Genomic DNA, 25605 nt, shown 5'->3' with positions numbered 1-25605 from the left:
CACCAAGTCTGAATAACCATAGTTTGTCAGTCATTTTTTCAAGTTAAAAAAAAGTTATGTTTTGCTCACATGACAAAACAATTACACAATGCTTTTTTCAAGATATTCATTTATCATATTTTGCATACTTTCCATTTTGTTACTTAGGTGATTAAAAAAGGCATGTACTCACAGACCCAGACTTGTTTAGAGTTTTACTGTGTGTCAAGGACATTCTTACATCTTAGATTTTTTTTTTTTTTTTTGTAACTTGAGTTTGTGACTGTGAAGAATGGAACTGCTAGTACAGTTTCATGCCACTGTTTTGGTTCTTGATAAGTGGCAACAATTTATTCACCATTGTTTTTGTACCAGGAGTGCATAGCAAAAAGAATTTGATTTCTTAGACCTTCTGAAAGGGGTTATGGACCATTGTTTTTAGAATTGCCATGGTACTGCCCTGCCAGTGGAGGGGCTGGGCCCTGGGCCGAATGTTTTCTCTGATATAAGAAGGCTGATTCATAGTGGGGTAGGGAGGGGGAGCATGGGGGAATACATGAACTCTAGATAGGGCAGAGGGGTGGGAAGGGAAGGGAGGGGGCATGGGGTTAGAATTGGTGGTGAAATGTGGTGGTGGAATGTGATGGATATTATTATCCAAAGTACATTTATGAAGATACCAATTGGTGTGAATATACTTTGTATACAACCAGAGATATGAAAAATGGTGCTCTGTATTTGTAATAAGAATTATAATGCATTCTGCTGCATATATAAATTTAAAAAATAAATAAAATTTATAAGTTATAAAAAAGAATTGCCATGGTACATGATATTTGAGCATTAAAGATACCTTTCTCTTAAGATGGATTTTTCAGGCCTTTTCCATTCTGTTTCTAGCCCACGATTTGCAATTTGCATCTTATTTCTTTTTTTCCCCCCTAAAATTTTTCTATTCTTGAAGTTCTTTACAAAGATAACATGGTCTTTAAAAAGTGCCCACCATCCAGGTAGGTTTTCAAAACATAAGCATTTTAAATTTCTGCTTGATACTGAAGTTTTATATGATCTTTTATGCAGCAGTGGTACTTGTGTTTTGTTTTTGTTATATAACATTGGGTGAGATTGACTATGACAGAAAGGAATGAAAGGTGTGAAGAATTTAAGAGAGAATTTGTAACATTTCAGAATATAGTTTGAATTATCAGTGATACTTTTCTCTTGCTTGCTTACTAATTGAATTTTCAGTAAAAGGCTCAGACATTTGAAACTTGTATAAAGTGGTTAAGAGCTTAGCAGATTGTCTTCATAGGAAATGCAAGTATCAAGTATTTTGGATTGCTATAAGATGAATATATGAAGATGATAAAACAAAAGGTTGGAGGTTTGGTATTGGAGCTTTTTCTAATGAAGGCAACATCAGAGATGTGGATATTGGAGAAAAATCAGAACTAATAGGTCACAAAGATAGAAGTTGGAGAGTATCAGCAATAGCTGTGAGGAAATGTATATCTTTTTATTAATGTTAAGTTGGTCAGTGACTCTTTCAAATGTATTTTCATGTGACAGAAACTCTGAACTAGTTTACAATAGTTTACTAGTTTACAATAGTTTATGAGGAAGTGTATATCTTTTTATTAATTTTAAGTTGGTCAGTGACTCTTTCAAATGTATTTTCATGTGACAGAAACTCTGAACTCTGACAGTTTCCCTCAGATTTCTAGAGAACTATCCTTTGTGAGCCAAAGACAAGAATTCAGCACTTCAGAGTTTAACATTAGATTCCTGATACTGTTTTATGGTCTTTGCTTGATGCTATTAATTTTTAAAATAGCAAACTAAAAACTTGTACCACAAATTTGATCTATTTGTTATCCTCTGAATATCTTATATGTGATAGGTAAATTAAATACTTTGTATCAAATTCTTTTTGCTATGCACTCCTGGTACAAAAACAATGGTGAATAAATTGTTGCCACTTATCAAGAACCAAAACAGTGGTTTATTTGTGTAAATACTTTGTATCTCCCCTTTTCCAGGCAGAAGAAGTAGAGACATATTTGGAAAAACTTAAGGAAAAAAGAGGCTTGTCTGGGAAATACCAGACATCATCAAAATTATTCCAGAACTGCAGTGAACTCTTTAAAACACAGGTAATCTTAAAAAGGGATATAGAAGAGGTGGATAATGTAATTCTATATGTATTTAACATAATTAGTTCCCCCTACAATTATTTCTTTTTTTTTTTTTTAATATTTTTTTAGTTGTAGATGGACACAATATCTTTATTTGCTTATTTTTATATGGTGCTAGGGATAGAACCCAGGGCCTCATGCATGCAAGGCAAGAGCTCTACCACTGAGCTACAACCCCAGCCCTACAATTATTTCTTGTAGGTGAAATAATTTGGAAGTTTGTTTTGATAGGTGCATAGTCAACCACTTATATATTCATCTCATTAAAGAGAGGATATACTTTGTATGTAAAAAGCAGACTTTTTTTTTTTATTGTGGAAGATATATATTGTCATTTTAACCTTGTAAGTACAATTCAGTGACTTTAACTATCACCACTGTCTATCTCCAGAATTTTCATCATCCCAAACTGAAACTCAAACCCATTAAACAGTCACTGCCATCCACTCCTAGTCCCTAGTAACTTTCTATCTCTATGATTTGACTGTCCTAGATGCCTCTTAAGTAATATCATATACTTTTTGTTCTGGATTCTTTTACTTCACGTTTCCAAGGTTCATCTGTGTTGTATCATGTATCAGAATTTTATTCCCTTTTAAGACTGATTTATATTCCCTTGTTAGTATATTTCACATTTGTTCATTCATCTGTTGATGGGCATTTAATGCCTCAAAAAGAAATTATTATTATTTTTGCAATCCTTCTGATCAAACCCAGCATCTTGTGCATGCTAGACAAGCATTTTACCACTGAGCTACATCTTCAACCCTTAACACCTCAAATTTTTAATTCTCTTGCCTCATCTAATTACTAGGTTCCCAGAAAAATCAGGGTTGTTGTTTTTTTTTTTTTTTATGTTTTACTACTATAGATCTGAAGTCAAAAGGATGTCACTGTCTTAAAGTGGAGTTTTATACCTTATTTTAGAGAAAGAAGAGATTATTAATATATATAAGTTTTGATGCTATAAATATTTATATTATATAAGTGTGGTTTCTAAAATGAAATTCTATTTACTTAGAAATAGAATCATAGATATTGAAAATAGTTATTTTGATAGTCTTTGCTTTACTGATTTAAAAATTGCTTTGGAGGGGTTGAGGATGTATCTCAGTGGTAGATCACTTGCCTATCATGTGTAAGGACTTTGATTCAATCCCCACCAAACCCCTGAAAAAATATTGAAAAAGTTGCTTGGGAATATTTTTCCAAATTGCCATGAAATGGCAGGGAGTTCCCTGAAAGTTAGGTATTCTATCCAGTCTCTAGAGGTAAAGTTTATTTATAATATTTGTTTTTGTTTGGTACTGGGGATTGAACCCTCTCTGCTATAGAGAGGATATAACCCTCTCTGCCACTGAGCTATACTCCCAGGCCTTCTTATGTTTTATTTGGAGACAGTCTTATTAAATTGTCAAGGCTGACCTCAAATATGCAGTCATCCCACCTTAGCCTTTCTTTGTATCTGGGATTACAGGTGTGTGTCACCACACTGGCCTATTTATAAGATTTTAATTAAGAATTGCTAATTGATAAGCAAATGAAGTAATTGATTATTGAATTATTAGAGTTCAGTTCTTGTCATAGTTTAGATTTTTGGCAGGGAGGTGTATTGGGGATTGAACTTGAGCTCTGAGCCACATCCCCAGCTCTGTTTTGTATTTTATTTAGAAACAGGGTGTCACTGAGTTGCTTAGATCCTTGCCTTGCTGAGGCTGGCTTTGAACTCGCTATCCTCTTGTCTCAGCCTTTCCAGCTGCTCGGATTACAGGCGTGTGCCACTGCGCCCAGCCATAGCTTAGATTTTATGGACTTGAAAGGAAAAGGAAATAGCTTTTAAATGGAAGAGAAATGGTTAAAAAAAAAAAGAAGCCAGAAAAGACGTTGAGTCATTTGTATGTTTTCTGTTGGTTCTCCAAATTTATCTCCAAGCTAAGGGGATTGGTTGGTCTTTCTTAGATTTGATTATGGAAAGCTATGTGTTGACTCCTAGTGCTTGTTCCCTACTTTTAAATCTGATATACTCTTTCCAGATTCATGTACACATTTTGGTAAAATTTTCTCTTCTCCAGTCTAATGTAAGAATTGAATTACATAATCTAACTACTCAGGAAGGAAAATGCCTCATCTACCAATAATTGGTAAGATGAGCAATTAGTGTAGTCTTTTGTACAACCATTGAGTGTTCTGTGGTAGAAGAAATAGTGGACTTGAGAGTCAGGAATTTAGGTTGAAATCCTATTTATTTATAGCTTTTATACTTTTTAAATCTTATTTTCCTCATCTGTACAACAAGAGAGAATTTTGTGAGATCTGCCATCCTCTGCAGACACCCTGTATCTTAAGGTTTTGTCATTCTTAAACATTTGTTATCCTTACAGAGAAATCGACAATTTGGTTTGTTATTATTTTTCAGTTTTCGGCAGGGTTTTTTAAGAAATTTTTGACTGTGGATGCTCTATTATAGATTATAGTTTTTATTATGTTTGCTTTAACTGTTTCTGAGTATTTTAAAGCACACTTTCCTTTTACTATTTATATATCTTTAATTTGTGTTTCTTTTGATAGAGTTTTTCTGGGGAGTTTTTGCATCGGCTACCTCTTTTAGGAGAAAAACAGGAGGTAATTGTTTTCCTTGTGTATTTTTATTTCTTTATATCTTTTATATTTCTGAGAGGAAAGTAAAAATTCTGAATTAATTTTCTTTTCTTTTTTGTGATATTTATAGGCTAAGGATAATGGAACAAATCTTACCTTTACTGGAGACAGAACTGTAAGTCTATTTGGGTATTTGGGGCATTTGACCATATTTTAATTTATACATATTTTAATTGTTCTCTCAGTATGCTAACATTTAAAAGAAACTTAATACTGGAAGCTAAACACCAGTAATGGTTGCCTCTGGGTAATATTACCAGCTTTTTAATTTATCTTTTGCGTTTTCTGTATTTTCCATATAGATCTGTACTGCTTTCTTAATTATTCCTCCCTTCAATAAGTATTTGTTAATAGGAAACAACTTTTTCAAAAGGACTTTAAATTCCATCTAAAATTATCAATGCTAGAATATAATTGGAATAAAGTTTGGAAAATTAAAAGGCTAAAAGTTATATATGTGCTTTAAATTTTCATAAATACACCTTGTATTGAGGCTTATTTTGCTTTCTAATTTATAATAACTAATTCTTCACAAAATTTTCAGTTAAAAATATAGAGGAAGTAAAATAGTTATCCATGTTTGGTCATGCTTTTTTTTTTTTTTTTTTACAAAGCTGATTAATTTTATAACAACTTAAGATATAATAGCACAAAACTTTTAAAGTTTTTAATGGTTTTTAGTATATTCACAAGTTGTATAACCACTAACTACTAATTTTAAAATTCTTTATCATGCTGAAAAATAACCTGGTAGCCATTATCAGTTATTTTCCATTTTTCATTCTCCAGTCTTTCGCAATCACTAATCCACATTCTGTCTCTGTAGGTTTGTCTCTTCTTGATATTTTATATAATGGAATCATACAATACATGACCTGGTGCCTGTCTTCCTTTACAGTTTACAACTCTGTCTTAACCTTTACTTGATTCTGCGCAGACCCTTATGATCTGCCAGAGATGAATGATTAGAACCTTCTCAGGTTTCCCCTGGCCTGTGCATAGCTATAGGCATGTGTGCACTGCCCTACACATTTGCCTGGCCACAGATTTCCATGAGTATTTTGGAATTTTTCAAAGTTCCTATGGGGCATCTCATTCTTGACTTTTTCCTCTTCAGTTTTTGTTCTGCTTCTTGATAGCTCCATCTCCTAATGTTGCATAGGTAGCTATGATCTTAAATTATTGTTGCTAAGTATTTTTGACAAATGCTCTGAGTATGGGATTTTCATGTTGAGTAATCCCTGAGGTCAAATATAGAGAAGCCCTGAGATTGGAGGTTTTCAGCAACCTGCTAGTCAGCTCAGGTCATTGGTCTTTAGCGATCTCCAAATCTGTTTTCCTTTTTCCTGTGGCATCAAATTGCTGTTTTTCAAAGCCATCACCAGTTTCAAGGACATTGGTTTCACGAGCTTGGAAGAAAAGAATGAAATTAGGGTAAACAAAAACTTTATGAGCTTGTTTATCTTACTGAGGTTTCAGCTATTTTTCTTGAAACAGTTCTTGGATTTTTGTGAGTCTTTAATTTCTCAAGTTCCAAAAAAGTTAATTTTGATAGTTTTTGTCAGTGTTATCATTACTTTTGTGGATGACTGGATTTTCAGAAGTTCTTATTTGGCCATTCTGCAAGTGTCCTTGCAACCTCCATTCCAATTTTATTGTACAAAAGTTTAAAGTGAAAATGGGGTAGGCATGACAGTGTTCATTACTTTTCTTTAATATTTATTTTTTAGAAGTAGTTGGACACATACCTTTGTTTTATTTAATTTTTTTTTTATGTGGTGCTGAGGATGGAACCCAGGGCCTTGTACATGCTAGATGAGCACTCTACCACTGAGCCACAACCCTAGCCCTCATTAATTTTTTTTAAACAGAAGTTGACTATTGTCTTTTTTTTATTATTATTACTAATATGGATGAATTCACTGTCCAAATTTAGAAAATGTGCATAAGCAAAAAGAATAATCACCTATAATGTTACCACACAGATATATATAAATATATTTATCTTGTATGTGCATTTTATATTTATTTTAGAAAGGGAATCTTACAGTGTGTGTTATGGCAACTTTTTTTAAAAAAGAGTTATTTTTACATTTTTAAAGATTTTATGTATTTATTTTTATGTGGTGCCGAGAATTGAACCAAGTGCCTCATACATGCTAGGCAAGTGCTCTGCCACTGAGCCATAATCCCAGCCTGGCAACCTGTTTTAATTTAGCATACTTAACTTTAACGTGTATAATGTGGACATCTTTCCAGTTCAATAAATGTTGTATTGTGTCATTACTTAAATACCGGCATAGTATCTTACTTATATCTTACTGTACCCATTTGTTTTTATTATTTTGTAGTTTTTTTTTTTTAAAGAGAGAGAGAGAGAAAGAAAGAGAATTTTAATATTTATTTTTTAGTTTTCGGCGGACACAACATCTTTGTTTGTATGTGGTGCTGAGGATCGAACCCGGGCCGCACGCACGCCAGGCAAGCGCGCTACCGCTTGAGCCACATTCCCCAGCCCCACATTTGTCTCTAGATCTCTATTTTCTGACTTCAGAGGAATTCTATATTAATTAAAGGTTTTGATTTGATTTAAAAGTTAAAATTCATTATTATGAATACAAACAATAATAATGTTGGTGAGGATGTGGGGAAAAAGGTACACTCATACACTGCTGGTGGGACTGCAAATTGGTGCAGCCAATATGTAAAGCAGTATGGAGATTTCTTGGAAAATTGGGAATGGAACCACCATTTGACCCAGCTATTCCTCTCCTTGGTTTACCTATACCCAAAGGACTTAAAAACAGCATACTATAGGGACATAGGCACATCGATGTTTATAGCAGCACAATTCACATAGCTAAACTGTGAAACCAACCTAGATGCCCTTCAATAGATGAATGGATAAAGAAAATGTGGCATATATACGCAATGGAATATTACTCAGCAATAAAAGAGAATAAAATCATGGATGAAATTAGAGAAGATAATGCTAAGTGAAGTTAGCCAATCCCAAAAAAAACCAAGTGCCGAATGTTTTCTCTGGTGTAAGGAGGCTGATTCATAGTGGGGTAGGGAGGGGGAGCATGGGAGGAATAGAGGAATTCTAGATATTTATTTTTATGTGGTGCAGAGGTGTGTGAAGGAAGGGAGGGGGCATGGGGTTAGAAATGATGGTGGAATGTGATGGACATTATTATTCAAAATACATGTATGAAGACTCGAGTTGGTATGCGTATACTTTGTATACAACCAGAGATGAAAAATTGTGCTCTATAAGTGTAATAAGAATTGTAATGCATTCCGCTGTCATATATAAATAAAAAAGTTAGTTAAAAAAATTAAAATTAAACTAAAAATTTAAAAAAAGTTAAAATTTTTTCAAAAAAAATTTCTTTCCCTAGCAGCTAATTTTATTTTCTCTGTGATTGCACAGAGTACTTGTATATTAACCAAAATAAGATCATTTTACATATGTCTTGTTTTTTTTCTTTTTTGCAAAAAGGAGGTTGAACCCAGGGCAAGTGCTGTACCACTGAGCTATTTCCCCAGCCCCGTAGATTCTCCTGTTTAATGTTTTTTCTTTCCCTCACTGCTAAATTGGTACATTTAATACTATCTAACCTTTTCGTGACTGCATAGTATTCCATTCACCACAGTTTTAACAGTTAACTTAATCCATATATATTGGGTTGTTTTCCAGATTTTTACTGTTTTGATAGGGTCGTATCCATAATGTCTAGGTATGTCTTTGTGCATATTTGTATTACTTTCTTTCATCTTAATTCCTAGAAGTGGAATTGCTGAGTCTAAGAATTCTTTTTCTATGCTTTTTCAAAGTACTCTGTAGAGAAGTTTTAGCAGTTTATCATCCTAAGAATGTTAAGTGTTTTTTCCCTGCTTGTTCACAAGCAATGGCTGTTATTATTCAACACAGATTTTAGACAGTTTGTTTAGATACAGTGTCAATTTATTACTATAAATTGTTTTTAAAAAAATATTTTTAGTTGTAGGTGGATACAATACCTTTTGTTTACTTAGTTTTTTTATGTGATGCTGGGGATCGAACCCAATGTCTAACATGTGCTAGACAAGCATTCTACCATTGAGCCACAACCCCAGCCCTATTACTATAAATTGTATTGAAAAAAATTATTCTTGAAGATGAACACTTATGTGCATGTTGGCTGTTTGTAATTGTGTTTTATTCAGTTTCTTCTGTGAGTATCACACTTTGAATTCTCTTCAAGGCTTGAATCCTGTTCCTAGTGAAAAAAAACCTGGCTGAAAGATGACCCTATTGAATATTACAAGTAATCTTGTGAAATACTTAGATTATAATTAAAAGAAGTAAAAAAAAAATCTGTGCTTTTATCTTCCTGAAAATTTGGGTCTAAAGTGAATACTTTTAATCCTATTTAAAGGGTACTCAGAAATTCAGTACCTCCACCCTGTTTTATTAAAGTTTTCATGAAGCATGCATGTTTGTAGAGGAAATGTCCTTTCCCTGTCTCTTCTGTTAAGAAAGGATTGATAAAAGGAATGTTTTCAATATTTTGATTGGTTTTTAAATTTAAGCAATAATTTGATATTTGTTATTGTGATTTTTAACAAATTAATAGACTTTATTAGTTTTAGGTTTACTAAAATATCCAGCAAAAGATACAAGTAGTTTCCATGCCCCACTCTGTGCCTGCATATTCAGCCTCCTTCACCATCAATGTACTGTAACATTGTAGTACAGTTGGTATAATTGATAATCTAGCATCCACACATCGGCAGCCAGTGTCCATAGTTTTCATTAGGGTTCACTCTTAGTGTTTTATATTTTGGGTTCTGACAAATGTATAATGACATTTCCACCATAATACTATCATACAGAATAGCTTCAGCCTTCTGAAAAGCCTCTGTCCTCCTCCTGTTCATCTCTCCCTCTTTCCTAACTCATGGCAATCACTGATCTATTTCCCTAGTTTAACCTTTTCCAGAACATCATATGGTTGGAATCATACATATATGTAACCTTTTCAGATTTGCTTCTTGCTTTTAGTAATATTTATCTAAGATTCCCCTGGGTGGTCTGTTTAGTCCTAAATAGTCTTCTATTGTCTGGATGTATCACAGGTTTCTTCATTTGGCTGTTGAAGGACATCTGATTGCTTCCAAATTTTAGCAGTTATGAATAAAGCTCCTGTAAACGCTTGTGTACATGTTTTTGTTTTAATTGTATTTAGGTGAATGCCAATGGGTGCACTTGCTAGTTTTATGATAAAAGTATATTTTGTTTGAAATCATTATAATTCCACCAGTGCTTTATTTTTTTTTATTTTATTATTTTTTTAATTTTTTATTGTTGGCTGTTCAAAACATTACATAGTTCTTGATATATCATATTTCACAATTTGATTCAAGTGGGTTATGAGCTCCCATTTTTACCCCATATACAGATTGCAGAATCACATCAGTTACACATCCATTGATTTACATATTGCCATACTAGTGTCTATTTGTATTCTGCTGCCTTTCCTATCCTCTACTATCCCCCCTCCCCTCCCCTCCCCTCCCCTGCCCTCCCCTCCCCTCCCCTCTTCTCTCTCTGCCCCCTCTACTGACATTCGTTTGTCCCCCTTATATTATTTTTCCCCTTCCCCTCACTTCCTCTTGTATGTACTTTTGTATAACTCTGAGGGTCTCCTTCCATTTCCATGCATTTTCCCTTCTCTCTCCCTTTCCCTCCCACCTCTCATCCCTGTTTAATGTTAATCTTCTTCTCATGCTCTTCGACCCTACTCTGTTCTTAGTTACTCTCCTTATATCAAAGAAGACATTTGGCATTTGTTTTTTAGGGATTGGCTAGCTTCACTTAGCATAATCTGCTCTAATGCCATCCATTTCCCTGTAAATTCTATGATTTTGTCATTTTTTAATGCAGAGTAATACTCCATTGTGTATAAATGCCACATTTTTTTTATCCATTCATCCATTGAAGGGCATCTAGGTTGGTTCCACAGTCTTGCTATTGTGAATTGTGCTGCTATGAACATCGATGTAGCAGTGTCCCTGTAGCATGCTCTTTTTAGGTCTTTAGGGAATAGACCGAGAAGGGGAATAGCTGGGTCAAATGGTGGCTCCATTCCCAGCTTTCCAAGAAATCTCCATACTGCTTTCCAAATTGGCCGCACCAATTTGCAGTCCCACCAGCAATGTACAAGTGTACCCTTTTCCCCACATCCTCGCCAGCACTTGTTGTTGTTTGACTTCATAATGGCTGCCAATCTAACTGGAGTGAGATGGTATCTTAGGGTGGTTTTGATTTGCATTTCTCTGACAGCTAGAGATGTTGAGCATTTTTTCATGTACTTGTTGATTGATTGTATGTCCTCCTCTGAGAAGTGTCTGTTCAGGTCCTTGGCCCATTTGTTGATTGGGTTGTTTGTTCTCTTATTGTCTAATTTTTTGAGTTCTTTGTATACTCTGGATATTAGGGCTCTATCTGAAGTGTGAGGAGTAAAGATTTGTTCCCAGGATGTAGGCTCCCTATTTACCTCTCTTATTGTATCTTTTGCTGAGAAAAAACTTTTTAGTTTGAGTAAGTCCCATTTGTTGATTCTAGTTATTAACTTTTGTGCTATGGGTGTCCTATTGAGGAATTTGGAGCCCGACCCCACAGTATGTAGATCGTAGCCAACTTTTTCTTCTATCAGACGGCGCGTCTCTGATTTGATATCAAGCTCCTTGATCCATTTTGAATTCACTTTTGTGCATGGCGAGAGAAAGGGATTCAGTTTCATTTTGTTGCATATGGATTTCCAGTTTTCCCAGCACCATTTGTTGAAGATGCTATCCTTCCTCCATTGCATGCTTTTAGCCCCTTTATCAAATATAAGATAGTTGTAGTTTTGTGGATTGGTTTCTGTGTCCTCTATTCTGTACCATTGGTCCACCCGCCTGTTTTGGTACCAGTACCATGCTGTTTTTGTTACTATTGCTCTGCAGTATAGTTTGAAGTCTGGTATCGCTATACCGCCTGATTCACACTTCCTGCTTAGCATTGTTTTTGCTATTCCCACCAGTGCTTTATTAAAAACAGAATGTATTGGAATTAAAACCACCCTTGTAGTGTGCTTTTCTCCCAGCAATGATAACTGGAATCCCACATGCAGCTTTAATTATCTTACCTTACTGATGGTTGTGGAAAGTTCTGCTGAAGCCAGATGCAGTGGTGCAAACCTGTAATCTCAGCAATTTATTTGGTAGAAGGAGGCTAATAGATTAGATTACAAGTTTGAAGTCAGCCTCAGCAATTTAACAAGACTGTGCTTCAGAATTAAAAGTAAAAAGGACTGGGGATGTAGCTCAACAGCATTCTTGGGTTCAATCCCCAATACCAGAAAAAGAAAAAGAACCTATTGTTGAAAGGTTGTTATAGTGTTGAGGCACTATCATGAAGGCACTGTTTTTAAGACCGATCTTTTAAGGTGGAGGAGATAATTGGTAATTGAGCTGGTATGATAAAAGACAAGCTCTGGGGTCAGATGTCCTAGATTTCAAAATTCTCCTTCATGATTAATACTTTGACTTAGGATGGATAGTTATTCTCTTGTGTGCCTCTGTTTTGTGCACAGTAAAATGGAGCTCATAAGAATGATGTCATTGAGGTTACCAAGTAGGGGTGTTTAGGTTTCCACTCTTCCACCAAAACAACTATTACGCTGGTGAAAAATTTCACATACCAACTTTCACAGAACTTTTTTTTAAGTTCAAAAATTAAAAATAACTAAGAGAAGCTTAATAGGGGAAAGAAGCTGCCACTTTGTCCAGTAGACAAAAGACTTTAAATGAACTGTCTCACATATTTTCAGACAACTAAAAGAAACCAGGAGGACATAGAGATAAAACAAAAAATATATTAAAAAAAATAAGAAATGTAAAGTTGAAAAGTACATTAAAGGAAATGAAAAATTGTCTAGAGGGATATTTTTGAGCAGGCAGAAGAGAGAATGAACTTGAAGATAGGACAATTGAAATTGTCCATCAGAGGAGCAGAAAGAAAAGAATGAAAACAAGTGAACAGAGCTTAGAAGACCTGTGGAACACCATCAAGTATACCAACATACACATAATGAGAGTATGAGAAGGAGAAAAGAGAAAGATACGAGAAGACTAGTTGAAGAAATAATAGCCAAATTTGATGAAAGCTTGAATTTCGTAAAGATTGAGAACCATCTCAAACTTGAACTCCAAGCAGGAATGAAAAACAATTTTTTATGTCCATGAAATATCATTCATCCATAAAAATGAATGAAATACTTAAACATGTTTCAACAGAGATGGACCTTGAACAAGTGTGTTAAATGAAAGAAGTCAGCTCAAAAGGACAAATAATGTGTGATTCATTCCATATATGAAATGTCCATAACAGAGGAATCTATAGAGACAGGAAATAGACCAGTAGTTTTAAGTGGTAGGGAGAAGAAGAGATGGAGTATTATTGATTAATGAATAAAGATTTCCTCTTGGGATGTTGAATATGTTTTAGAATTCCGTGGGGGTGATGTTTGTGCAATATCATGCATGTACCACATTACGTGTGAATTATACATAATAAAATTGTTAAAATTATGATGTGGAATTTACCTCAAAAAATGTAAAAAGAAGATAATAGTACCTATCTGATAGGATTATTTGGGGGATTTAGTTTGTAGTAAGGGTTACATTTACATGCCTAACAGTGCTTGGCATATAAATGTTTTTTAAAACAAATTTTTTTTTTTTTTTGGTGGTGGTGGTGGTGCTAGGGATGGAACCCAGGACCTTGTGTAATCAAGGCAAGCATTCTACCAACTGAGCTATATCCCAGCCATAAATTTTATTTTTACAAGGTCAAAATATGTACATTCCAGAGTTAAATGCATACTTTTGTTAAATCCTGGACTCTGAGACAATTAATCAGTACCTTTTGAAATTTGTAAGAGTAGTTTTAAAATATATAAAATTAATAACAAAGCAGTTTATTACACAAAATAAATTTTATTGGCTAATAAACAAGTTCAGGAAAGGGTCAGTAATTCTGGATAATAGAACATACTTTAACCATGGTGTTGAAGCTGTGAATTTTCCTCACAAATTCTGCAAAATCTTGTCAGAGGACTTGAAGGCTATTAACTTCTCTTACTTCAGCAGGCAATGACTCTTGCCTCCCATATAGACTAGCCCAAGATAAAATTTTTTATTGAAGTATGAGACTGTGTCAGAAATTCTGGTAGTTTTGGAAAAGTCTTTGAGCAAAGGCAATTAGATTCAGGAATTGATGTATATTATTCATGTTCATTGACATCAAATTCCTTAATTTTGTGACAACTGTGTAAAACGTAACTTAGTATCCTAGCATGCCAGGCTTAATGGTTAAGTGATTTTTAGTTGATATTTTCTATGGTAAAAAGTAAATACATTAAATGTGACTTTTGTTTATAATAAGATACAAGGTGTCCTGTCTTTTAGTAATTTATAATCCAGAAACTTTATTGTTTGTACTGTAGACTTATTTTATTTGTTATACCTACTGTTTTAATGAATGAAAATTAAGAACTCTGCCATGTTTCTGAGGTATATTCTGTAGCAAAAACCTCATATTATATTGCGAACTTGTGCTCGTAATTCTTAAGACCTAAATTTTGATGCCTTTTTTCCCTCTCTAGGTAATGCACGAACCATTGCAAACCTGGCAAGATGCACCTTACATTTTTATCGTACATATTGGCATTTCATCCTCAAAGGAATTATCGAAAGAAAATTCACTAAGTAATCTTTTCACCAGTAAGTTCAATTCATTTCTGTTTTAAAAGTTTGTGTTAATTTTTACTTGTGTCATTTATGGCAGTAGGGTAACATTTTTAAGCAAGGGAATAATTTAGTAAGAAAGTTCTTGTGAAGTGAAAAAAGTGGAAGAGAAAAATTAACATGTTTTTGCACTTAGTATTACCATTCAGTCACAGGCACTTAACATATCTTTTCTTCTTAGATATTATAGATACTGGATTTCATTTTCCTTGGATTCTCTTTTAATTTTTTTTTTTTTTTGGTAATTGTAGATGGACAGCATGCCTTTATTTTGTTTATTTTGTTTGTTTGCTTTTATGTGGTGCTGAGGATAGAACCCAGTGCCTCACATGTGTAAGGCAGGTGCTCTGCCACTGAGCTACAACTAATTTTTAATTAGTATAAATGTTCTCAGGGTTCTGAACCAGAATTGTCAAAACTTGGTTACCAAGTCAAAATTTAAAATTTTAATTAACCTTGGTTATTTTTCAGTTCCTGAAGAATTATTTTTTAAATTTTCTTTCATACATGTACTTAAAAAAAATTTTTTTTAGTTGTAGTTGGATACAATATCTTTATTTTATTTATTTATTTATTTTTATGTGGTGCTGAGAGTCGAACCCAGCGACTCTCATGCGCTAGGTGACCACACTACCACTGAACCACAACCCCAACCCCACCTCAAGAATTTTTCTTAAGTGTTCTTTCTGTTGTTTTTTGTCAGTGCAGTCGTTGCCTCTTGCCTGGAGTTTGTCAATACCTTCCTAACTGATTGTACTTTCTTGGTGTCTGTTTCATATTTTCTTTTATTTTGTAGCTTTCTTTCTTAGCTTGATTTTTTGTTTTGTTTTGTTTTGTAGTTGGACACAATCTTTATTTATTTATTTTAATGTGGTGCTGAGGATCGAACCCAGGGCCTTATACATGCTAGGCAAGCGCTCTACTGCTGAGCCATAATCCCAGCCCTTACCTTGCTTTTTAAAAAATTTGGTTTAATTACTTGTACATGACAGTAGAATGCTTTTTTGCACTTTAATATATCATACATAGATGGGATATAATTTCTCATTTTCTGAGTGTACATGTTGCAGAATCATGTTGGTCATGTAGTCATATATATATATTGTAATGATGTCTGTTTTATTCTACTATCTTTCCTATCCCCACATCTCCTCCACTTCCCTCTACCTAATCTAAAGTAATGCTGTTCTTACCTAGTGCCACCCCCCCTCTTATTGTGAATTAGCATCTGCATATTAGAGAAAACCTTCAGCCTTTGGTTTTATGAGATTGGCTTATTTTGCTTAGCATGATATTATCCAACTCCAACCATTTACTAGCATATGCCATAATTTCACTCTTCTCTAAAGCTGAATTATACTCCATTGAGTATATATACCAATTTTATTTTTCCGTTCATCTATTGAGGGAAACCTAGGTTGGTTCCATAGTCTAGCTATTGTGGACTGAGCTCTATAAACTTGGTATAGCTGCGTCACTATAGTATGCTGATTTTAAGTCCTTTGGGTATAAACCAAGGAATGAGATAGCTGGGTCAAATGGTGGTTTCATTCCCAGTTTTCTGAGGAATCTCCATACTGCTTTGCATAGTGGTTGCACCAATTTGCAGTCCCCCCAGCAATGTATAAGTGTACCTTTTTCACCACATCCTCGCCAACATTTATTGTTGCCTGTACTCTTGATAATTGCCATTCTGACAGGAGTGAGATGAAATCTTAGAGTAATTTTGATTTTCATTTCTCTAATTGCTAGAGATGTTGAACACTTATATTCTTCTGTGAAGTGTCTCCTTAGTTCCTTTGCCCATTTATTGATTGGGTTATTTGTGGTTTTTTTTGTTAAGTTTTTTTGAGTTCTTTATGTATCCTAGAGATTAATGCTTTATTGAAGGGGCATGTGGTAAAGATTTTTCTCCCAATCTGTAGGCTCTCTCCTCATGTTATTGTTTCCTTTGCTAAAAAGAAGTTTTTTAATTTGAATCCATCCCATTTATTGATTCTTGATCTTTTTGCGCTTTAGGAGTCTTATTAAGGAAGTCAGATCCTAGGCTGACATGATGAAGATTTGGGCCTGCTTTTTCTATTTCTATGAAGAATGTCATTGGGATTTTAATAGGATTTGCATTAAATCTGTATAACGCTTTTGGTAGTGTGGCCATTTTGACTGTATTATTTCTGCCTATCCAGGAACATGGGAGATCTTTCCATCTTCTGAGGTTTTCTTCAGTTTCTTTCTCTAATGTTCTGTAGTTTTCATTGTAGAGGTCTTTCACCTCTTTTGTTACATTGATTCCCATTATTTAATTAATTTATTTATTTACTTGAGGCTATTGTGATTGTGAATGGAGTAGTTTTCCTAATTTCTCTTCAGTGGATTCATCACTGATGTATAGGAATGCATTTGATTTACGGGTGTTGATTTTATATCCTGCTACTTTGCTGAATTCATTTATTAGTTCTAGAAGTTTTCTAGTGGAATTTTTGGATCTTCTAGATATAGAATCATGTCATCAGCAAATAGTGATAGTTTGAGTTCTTCTTTACCTATTTGTATCCCTTTAATTTCTTTCTTTTGTGTAATTGCTGTGGTTAAAGTTTCAAGGATGATGTTGAATAGAAGTGGTGAAAGAGGACATTCTTGTCTTGTTCCAGTTTTTAGCAGGAATGCTTTCAATTTTTCTCCATTTAGAATGGCCTTGGGTTTAGCATATAAATAGACCACAATACAATAATACTGGATTACTTTAACACACCTCTCTCACTACTGGACAGATCTTCCAAACAAAAACTAAATAAGGAAACTGTAGAACTAAATAATACAATCAATAATTTAGACTTAACAGACATATATAGAATATTTCATCCATCAATGAACATATTATGCTTTGTGGCATAAGATATGGTCTGTTTTTGAGAAGGAGCCATGTGCTTCTGAGAAGAAAGGATATTTGTTCATTGATGTAACATCAAAATCTCTGGGACACTATGAAGGCAGTACTAAGTGGAAAGTTTATTGCATTGAGTACATTCATTAAAAGAATAAAAAGTCAACAAATAAATGACCTAACACTACATCTCAAAGCCCTAGAAAAAGAACAACAAATCAACACCAAAAGCAGAAGACAGAAAATAATTAAAATGAGAGCTGAAATTAATGAAATCGAAACAAGAGAAACAATTGAAAAAATTGACAAAACAAAAAAGTTGGTTCTTTGAAAAAATAAATAAAATAGATAAACCCCTGGCCATGCTAATGAAGAGAAAATCAGAGATAATTCAAATTACTGAAATACAAGATGAAGAAGGAAATATCACAACAGACACATCTGAAATACAGAAGATAATTAGAAACTATTTTGAAAATTTATACTCTAATAAAATAGAAAATATCAAAGACATTGACAAATTTCTAGAGACATATGACCTACCCAAACTGAATGAGGAGGTCATACATGATTTAAACAGATCAATTTCAAGTAACGAAACAGAAAACAACATCAAAACCCTACAAACCAAGAAAAGCCCAGGATCAGATGTATTCTCAGCCGAGTTCTATAAGACTTTCAAAGAAAAATTAACACCAATACCCCTCAAAGTATTTCATGAAATAGAAAAGGAGAGAACACATCTAAACTCATTCTATGAGGCTAATATCACCCTGATACCAAAACCAGACAAAGAAATTTCAAGGAAAGAAAACTTCAGACCATCCCTGATGAACATAAATGAAAAATTCTCAATAAAATTCTGGCAAGTGCCATACAAAAACATTAAAAAGATAGTATACCACAATCAGGTGGGATTCATCCCAGGAATGCAGGGTTGGTTCAACATACGGAAATCAGTAAACATAATTTATCATATTAGTAGACTTAAAAACAAGAATCATATGATCATCTCAATAGATGCAGAAAAGGCATCTGACAAAATACAGCACATTTTCATGTTCAAAACACTAGAAAAACTAGAGATAGTAGGAACTTACCTTGCTTTCTTAAGTAGAATATGGAATAGAATCAATGATGGCAGTCTTCTTTATCTTGCTTCTAACTTTACTGGCAATGTTGGCAGATTTCACCCTTAAGTACAATGCTGACTATAGATTTTTCAAAATACTCTTTTATTTGGTTAAGGATTTTTTCCCCCCAAGTTTAGTAGTATTTTTCTCTCTCCTCTTTTTTTTTTTCTTTCAGTGCTGGGGATTGAACCCAGGGCCTTGCACATGCTAGACAAGCACTCTACCACTGAATGAAATTCCCAGACCTACTAAGAAGGAATACTCAATTTTATCAAATAGTATGATGATATAAATAGGCTTTCTCTTTAATATTTTAGTTTAGTTTAGTTTTTGATACCAGTGATTGAACTCAAGGGTATTCGACCACTGAGCCACATCCTCATCCTATTTGTATTTTGTTTATAGACAGAGTCTCACTGAGTTTTGCTCAGTGTCTTATTATTGCTGAGGCTGACTTTGAACTCAAGATCCTCCTGCCTCAGCCTCCTGAGCTGCTGGGATTATAAGCATGTGCAACCACCCTGGCTCTCATTTAATATTTTAATGTGATATATTAACTGGTTTCTAATTTTAGATAATTTTTAAATTTCTGGGATGCCACTCCTTGGTCTTGGTACACATGCCTTTGTGCCCTCTCATACATATACAAAAACATTATTTGGTTCTGTTTGCTAGTATTTTTATTAAGTTTGTTGTTTGTGTTCAAAGTAAGATTGGCCTATACTTTCCTTTTCTCATACTGTCTTCCACTGGTTTTTGGCATCCATGTTATTGTAGCCTTACACAATGAATTGGAGAATGTCCCCTATTTCTATATTCTGTGGAGCAGTTTTTGTAAGGGTAAGATTACCCATTCCTTGAATGTCTGGTAGACCTGACCAGTGATTCTGCTTTGACGTTTTGTTCTCCCCAGATATATTTTAAACTATTCATAAATTTTCTATAATAATAATAATAAATGTTTTACTTTAGTTTTTCTATTTTTCTTTGAACTTTTTTTTTGAGGAATTGTACTTCATAGAAGATTTTTAAGTTGTGGATGAAGTTATTGATGGTATTTACAAAAATCTATATCTAGCTTTTAAAAAATCCTTAATATTGCTTTTGTTTTCTCTTTTTAACTTGTTAAGTCTTCTTAGAATTTTGTTTTGTTTTTATCATAATAAATCAGCTTTGGATTTTGTCAATTTTCCCAACCATTTTTTTGTTTATTTCATTAATTGCTTTTATCTTTTATTTACTTTTAAGCTTTTATGATTTTTGTGTTTAATGCTTAATTCCCAATTCAGAAATGAGTGTTATTGTGCCTTATAGTGATAAGGGATTTAGCAAATTTAGGCAAACCAGCAGGTGGTTGGGTATGATTTCTGGACCCATAATTTTATGTGTATCCTTCAGGCTTCCTAGGCCCATGACTTTCTAATGGATAATAGTCTCAAGGAGAAGTTGCTGGCATTCATTTTCAACCTTCTTTCTTTGAAAAGGATGGAAAGGAGGCCCTCTTTCATTCCCACTTGAGTTGCCTTCATGCATCAAACCCGACTCTGGTTTCTATTCTTTTTCTTTGAATCCTACTAGTTTCAGTGATTTATAGGAAATGCTGCCAGAGCTTGGTTTTGGGCCCAGGATCCCACATGGTCGGGGATTCAGCCTTCTGCACTGTTCTGTGTTTCTGTTCAGTTTTCATTCTTGGAAATGTTTATTTTCTTTTAAGCATACTTTAAAAAAAATACATATGTATATATTTTTGTCCGTGGTCCTTTATTTTACTTATTTATATGTGGTGCTGAGAATCGAATCTAGGGCCTCACATATGCTAGGCAAGCGCTCTACCACCCAGCCACAACCCAGTCCCTGTTTATTTTTGAACTTGTGCCCTTTTTTAAAAAAATACTTTTTTAATTGTAGTTGACACAATACCTTTATTTCATTTATTCATTTCTATGTGGTGCTGAAGATCGAACCCAGCGCCCTGCACGTACTAGGTGAGCGTCCCCCGCTGAGCCACAACCCCAGTCCTTGAACTTATACCCTTTTTGTTTTCTCCTTTATGTTTTATCCATTGGTTGTTAGGAGCTCAGAAGGTAAATGAATACAGGACTTTACCATCTGAAAGTCCTAGAATTATCTCTCTAAAACAGTTTCTTTATCTCTTCTTTCTTTTAAAACTTTTGATGGGGCTGGGGTTTTAGCTTGGTGGTAGATAACTTGCCTAACGTGTTTGAGGTACTGGGTTCGATCGTTGCTACCACATAAGAATAAATAAATAAATAAAATAAAGGTATTGTGTTCATCCACAGCTAAAAAATATATATTTAAAAGAAGTTAAAAACCACCTTTGATTACTCCCCATTGCCTGTAAAGTGTCCACATTTTCCAGTAACATTTGAAAAATTATAATTTCCCCAAGTTTACTTTTTCTTAACTTATATTAATGCTATTGTATGGTACTATGTATGTTTAAGGCTATATGCCCTTTAAATATACAGCCCACATTTTCACAACAGTTTTTCTGTTTCTCTTTTTTTTTTTTTGTGGAAGTGAGTATTGGGGATTAAGGCCAGGAGTGCTTAACCACTAAGCAACATCATCAGTCCTTTTTATTTGGAGACAGGATCACACTGAGTTGCTAAGGGTCTTGCTAAGTTGCTGAGGCTGACTTCGAACTTGTGATCTTCCTACTTTAGCCTCCCAAGTCATTGTGATTGCAGGCTTCTGCTACTGTGCATAGCTTATTTCCTCTATCTGGAAGGCTTTTTACTTTATCATGGAAAATACTCATCCTTCTGGCTCTGGCTCAGAGGTATGGTTCTCTGTGTTGCTTTCTAAATCCCTTTCCCTTGCTAGATGATAATCCATTAGATGACAGAAAACATCTTATCTTTCTATCTGCTATTTCTCATAAGCCTGTAGCACATAGTGAGTGGTCCATAAGCATATATTTTAACATAGACCAGTGGTTAGCAATATTTTCTGTTCTTTTTATTTTGTTTTCTTTATTTTACCTAACTTTTTCTTAAAGGGTCAGATAATAAGTGTTTTCTCTGTTGCAACTATGCCAACTGTGGTGGTGCAGAGGCAGCTGTAGATGATACATAAATGAGTGGATGTGACTATGTTACAATTAAATTGTATTTACAGAAGAAGTAGATGGCTAAAATTGATCTCTGTGCTGTATTTTGTTGACCTCTGGCATAGAATAAACAAAGAATGTGACACAAATATTCACTAATTATTTTGTTTGTTCTTTTATTAAATTAGGAAAAGGTATAGAGTTATTAACAATTCTGGTTTGGAAGTTTTATAATTGATCTTGTGGTATCCCCTCACCCCCCCCAAGTATTGGATCTGGTTTACTTTCAATAATGGTATATCCTTTTAGTCTGAAAAAAAGCTAATAGGAAATTTTGATCAGATGGGCAGGTATTGCTTGTCTAGAGGTAATAATATTTTAGAAAAATCAGATTTTTATTTACCAGTCATACCTAGATTTTACCCTTTTTTTAATCAATTATAGTTAATCTTAAAAAAATAGTACATCTTAAAAAATTAGTTTTATCAGTTATAGGCAGTCTTATAATACTCAATAAGTTTGCTTCAGTAAGACTGTCTTTCAGATTCATGTTGTTGCACTTTAATTATTGGCAAAAGTTTTTAAAAATGTTAACTACTAAGCTTTAAGAAAGTCCAATTCTTTTTTTTTTGGTGTCAGGATTCTAGATACATGATTAGGAAACTGGATTGTTTTCACTTTATTTTGTCGGCAGGTACATTATTTGTAAGAGTTAATTTGAATTTGTAGGTTTTAAAAAATACTTTCATTCTCTAAATAATACACTAAAACAACAAGATTATATAAAATTGAAGTCAGTTAAAAAAAAGTGGTAGGAAAGTATAAATAAGCAGATACAGAAGATAAAGGTGATAGAATAAAAAAAGGAAGCCCTGTAAAAAATTTTAGTGATAGATTGTGAGAAATATACATATGAAGTGTATCTGGAATTTAGAGGAGATGAGGAATAGTTCTAGATAGCCCACTTGGAGAAGACTTTCTGGAGGAAATATAATTCAGTCTAGTCTTTATGGGATATGAGTCCATACTCATCCCTCATCAGACTGGAGCATGGATTTTGGAAACCTGTGTAGGATATAGGATGAATGATGAGAATACTTAATGAATTTCAAAATGCTGTACAAATGTAATGCAATATTCGTAAGAATTGAAGTGGTTAAAAGTAAATGACCTGGTAAAATTGTCATTCATTTTGTCAAATATTAGACAATATTAAACAAAAGTCTAATTTCTGAATCCATTAAATTAATTTTGAGGACTGTGTTTTGGCAGTGACTGTTGAAGTGAAGGGTCCCTATGAATATCTCACGCTTGAAGATTATCCATTGATGATTGTAAGTGAATTTATATTTTTAAGTTCAGTATTAGATGAGTTTAGCTTGAAAAATTGTCCACGTTTTGTGGCAGTATTTTTTTTTTTAATTTTTCCTGTGCAGCTTAGAAAATGTTTTTTGATGTTCTGTACTTAACTTTATTAGACTGTTACTTTGGGAGAGTTATTATACCCTGAGGGCCTCATTTTTTTAACCTGTAAAATGAAGAGGTTAATGACTTTCAGATTTGAGACTTGAAAAGTGTTTCATAGATTGTGTTACATTTCATAGTCTCTCTAGGATCTAAAGTAGGGCAACAACCCTACAACCCTATAGTTGTACAATGATACAACCCTATAGTTTCTGAGTCCACTCAAAGTAACTAAGTAATGAAGGTTTCTCCTATTCATTTTGTATGTGTTTATAGGCACATGGCTACCTGATTGCTCTCTTCTTCTTTCCCTTTAATAGTTTTCCCATTTTGTGTTTTGTGATCTCTTCAGTGTTCTTCTCATTTATATAAGTTTGGATTGTGAGCTAAAAGAGAGCAGTCACCCTTAAGGATGAGTCCTTGTATACTCTGACTCTGATCAAGAGGAGATAATTCTTCAACTTTTTTAGCATTACACTCCAAAAAAAAATCATTTTTTTTCCAAATAGAATGTAGGATATGTATATTTTTGTAGTTCGTTAAGACTTATAAAATGCGTAGCTCTTAGCCCTAATTCTCTTTTTCATCTCTTACCCAATTGGATGACAGTTCTTCATGGTGATGTGTATTGTCTATGTCCTGTTTGGTGTTCTGTGGCTGGCATGGTCTGCCTGCTACTGGAGAGATCTCCTGAGAATTCAGTTTTGGATTGGCGCTGTCATCTTTTTGGGAATGCTTGAGAAAGCTGTCTTCTATGCAGAATTTCAGAATATTCGATACAAAGGAGAGTCTGGTATGTAATAAAAAAATTTACCAGTTTGAGTGATTGGTGAAATGTATAAAAATTTTCCTAAGGTCAGGAATAATTAAATAGGTCTACTTTTACAATTAGGTAATTATTAGAATAATTTAAGCAGAATCACTATGATTGTGACTTTTCTTTTTGATCTTGTAACTTAAGGGATTAGTGATATAAGGATACTTTTATTGAAATATATTCACAAAATAGTTGCCATTTTGGGAATGATTATTAACACCATTAAATCTTAATTGCAATTGATATATAAGGCACCATTGTTGTTCTTTGTGGTGCTGGTGATCAAACCTGGGGCCTCATACACACTAGCAAGTGCCCTACCACTGAGCTATATCCCAACCCTAAGGCACCATTATTATATACATCAAAAAAGAAAGTAGGGCTGGGGTTGTAGCTCAGTGGGAGAGCACTTGTCTAGCATGTGTAGGCACTGGATCTGATTCTCAGCACCACATAAAAATCAATAAACAAAATAAAGGTATTGTTCATCTACAACTAAAAAAAATTAAAAAGAAAGAAACAGTACCAATTTAAGGATGCCAGTAAGCTGCCATTGATAGTAGGATACATTTGATTTCAAATATCTTAAAAAATATGGAGGAAAATTGCATCCAAGAATTGATAAAATGTAGGGGTACCAAGAAAATAGGAAGTTGCTTTTATTTTATTAAGGTGAACTGGTTATATCAAGAGATTGCTTTGTACTGAAGTTTATTGAGATAGCTTCTGTAGCTTTCAGTTCTTCCATCAGGACATTTGATTGTTAATAATTATTGTTGCAAGATATTCTAATTAGATCTTTGAAAGGGCTTAAAGTAGTGGGTGCAAAGTTGAAAATCAGACACATGCATGTGTGTGCGTGTATGTTTTGTACTTTTCTATGTATAGCTATATTTTACTATTTTAAAAAATGGAGAAGAAATATCCTTGATACTACAAACATGTACAAATTGTCCATGTAGGGTGAGCTATTCTGTTAAGATTTTAGTGAAGTTGGGTGGGAGATGAGTTGAGCACATGTGAGTAAGATTTAAGAGATAACAGCTTGAATGCTTTTAAAAATTGTGGAAGAGGTTTTCTTTTTTATTAGGACTTTATATCAGTGCTTATTCTGAAGAGTGTTAGTGATTTATATTCTGATATTGGAATTATGTCTTTTGTATAGTGCCAGTTCTTGCTTTCTTTTTTATCGTAGTCCAAGGTGCCTTGATCCTTGCAGAGTTGCTCTCAGCAGTGAAACGCTCCCTGGCTCGAACCCTTGTCATCATAGTCAGTCTGGGATATGGCATAGTCAAGTAAGTAGTAATTTCCTGTATGAAAGAGCAAATTAAAATGATGACTAAAATAAAATACTGTTGCAGGTTCCCCATATAGTAGTTCTGAAAGAAATAATTCTGAAATAAGAAAAGATATCTGAAATTTTGGAACATTGTAAGCGTTGGGAAAATATTACTATTTCATTTCACTGCTTCAAGTGCAGCTGCAGAAAAAACCTGCAGTGTAACAAGTAATTCTGAAATACCAAACTTGGAAAAAACTTAACAGTGACTTTACTCTTCCAA

General features: G+C 33.9%; 1 protein-coding gene across 4 annotated transcripts in view; it reads left to right on the top strand.

The window, feature by feature from the left end:
• The window catches only part of Tmem87a (transmembrane protein 87A), a 60779-nt gene that overhangs the window by 8273 nt on the left and 26901 nt on the right, over positions 1-25605 (top strand). For 3 of the 4 annotated variants that reach the window (XR_006855368.2, XM_058584717.1, XM_058584716.1), the window contains exons 4-10: positions 2019-2132; positions 4743-4796; positions 4903-4947; positions 14531-14648; positions 23035-23096; positions 23836-24019; positions 25239-25338. Coding sequence is in view for 3 of the 4 variants with exons in the window: in XM_058584717.1 (XP_058440700.1) it covers positions 2019-2132; positions 4743-4796; positions 4903-4947; positions 14531-14648; positions 23035-23096; positions 23836-24019; positions 25239-25338 (677 nt within the window). In the remaining variant the exon portion in view is untranslated. Of the gene's footprint in view, positions 1-2018; positions 2133-4742; positions 4797-4902; positions 4948-14530; positions 14649-23018; positions 23097-23835; positions 24020-25238; positions 25339-25605 lie in introns of those variants that run through there. The other variant, XM_046460821.2, reaches the window with a different exon arrangement.

The sequence above is a fragment of the Marmota monax genome, unplaced genomic scaffold (assembly GCF_021218885.2).
Source record: "Marmota monax isolate L192 unplaced genomic scaffold, Marmota_monax_Labrador192_F-V1.1 WCK01_AAM20220418_F8-fsc00001, whole genome shotgun sequence".
NCBI classification, from domain to species: domain Eukaryota; kingdom Metazoa; phylum Chordata; class Mammalia; order Rodentia; family Sciuridae; genus Marmota; species Marmota monax.
This window is presented reverse-complemented; position numbering and strand designations above follow the sequence as displayed.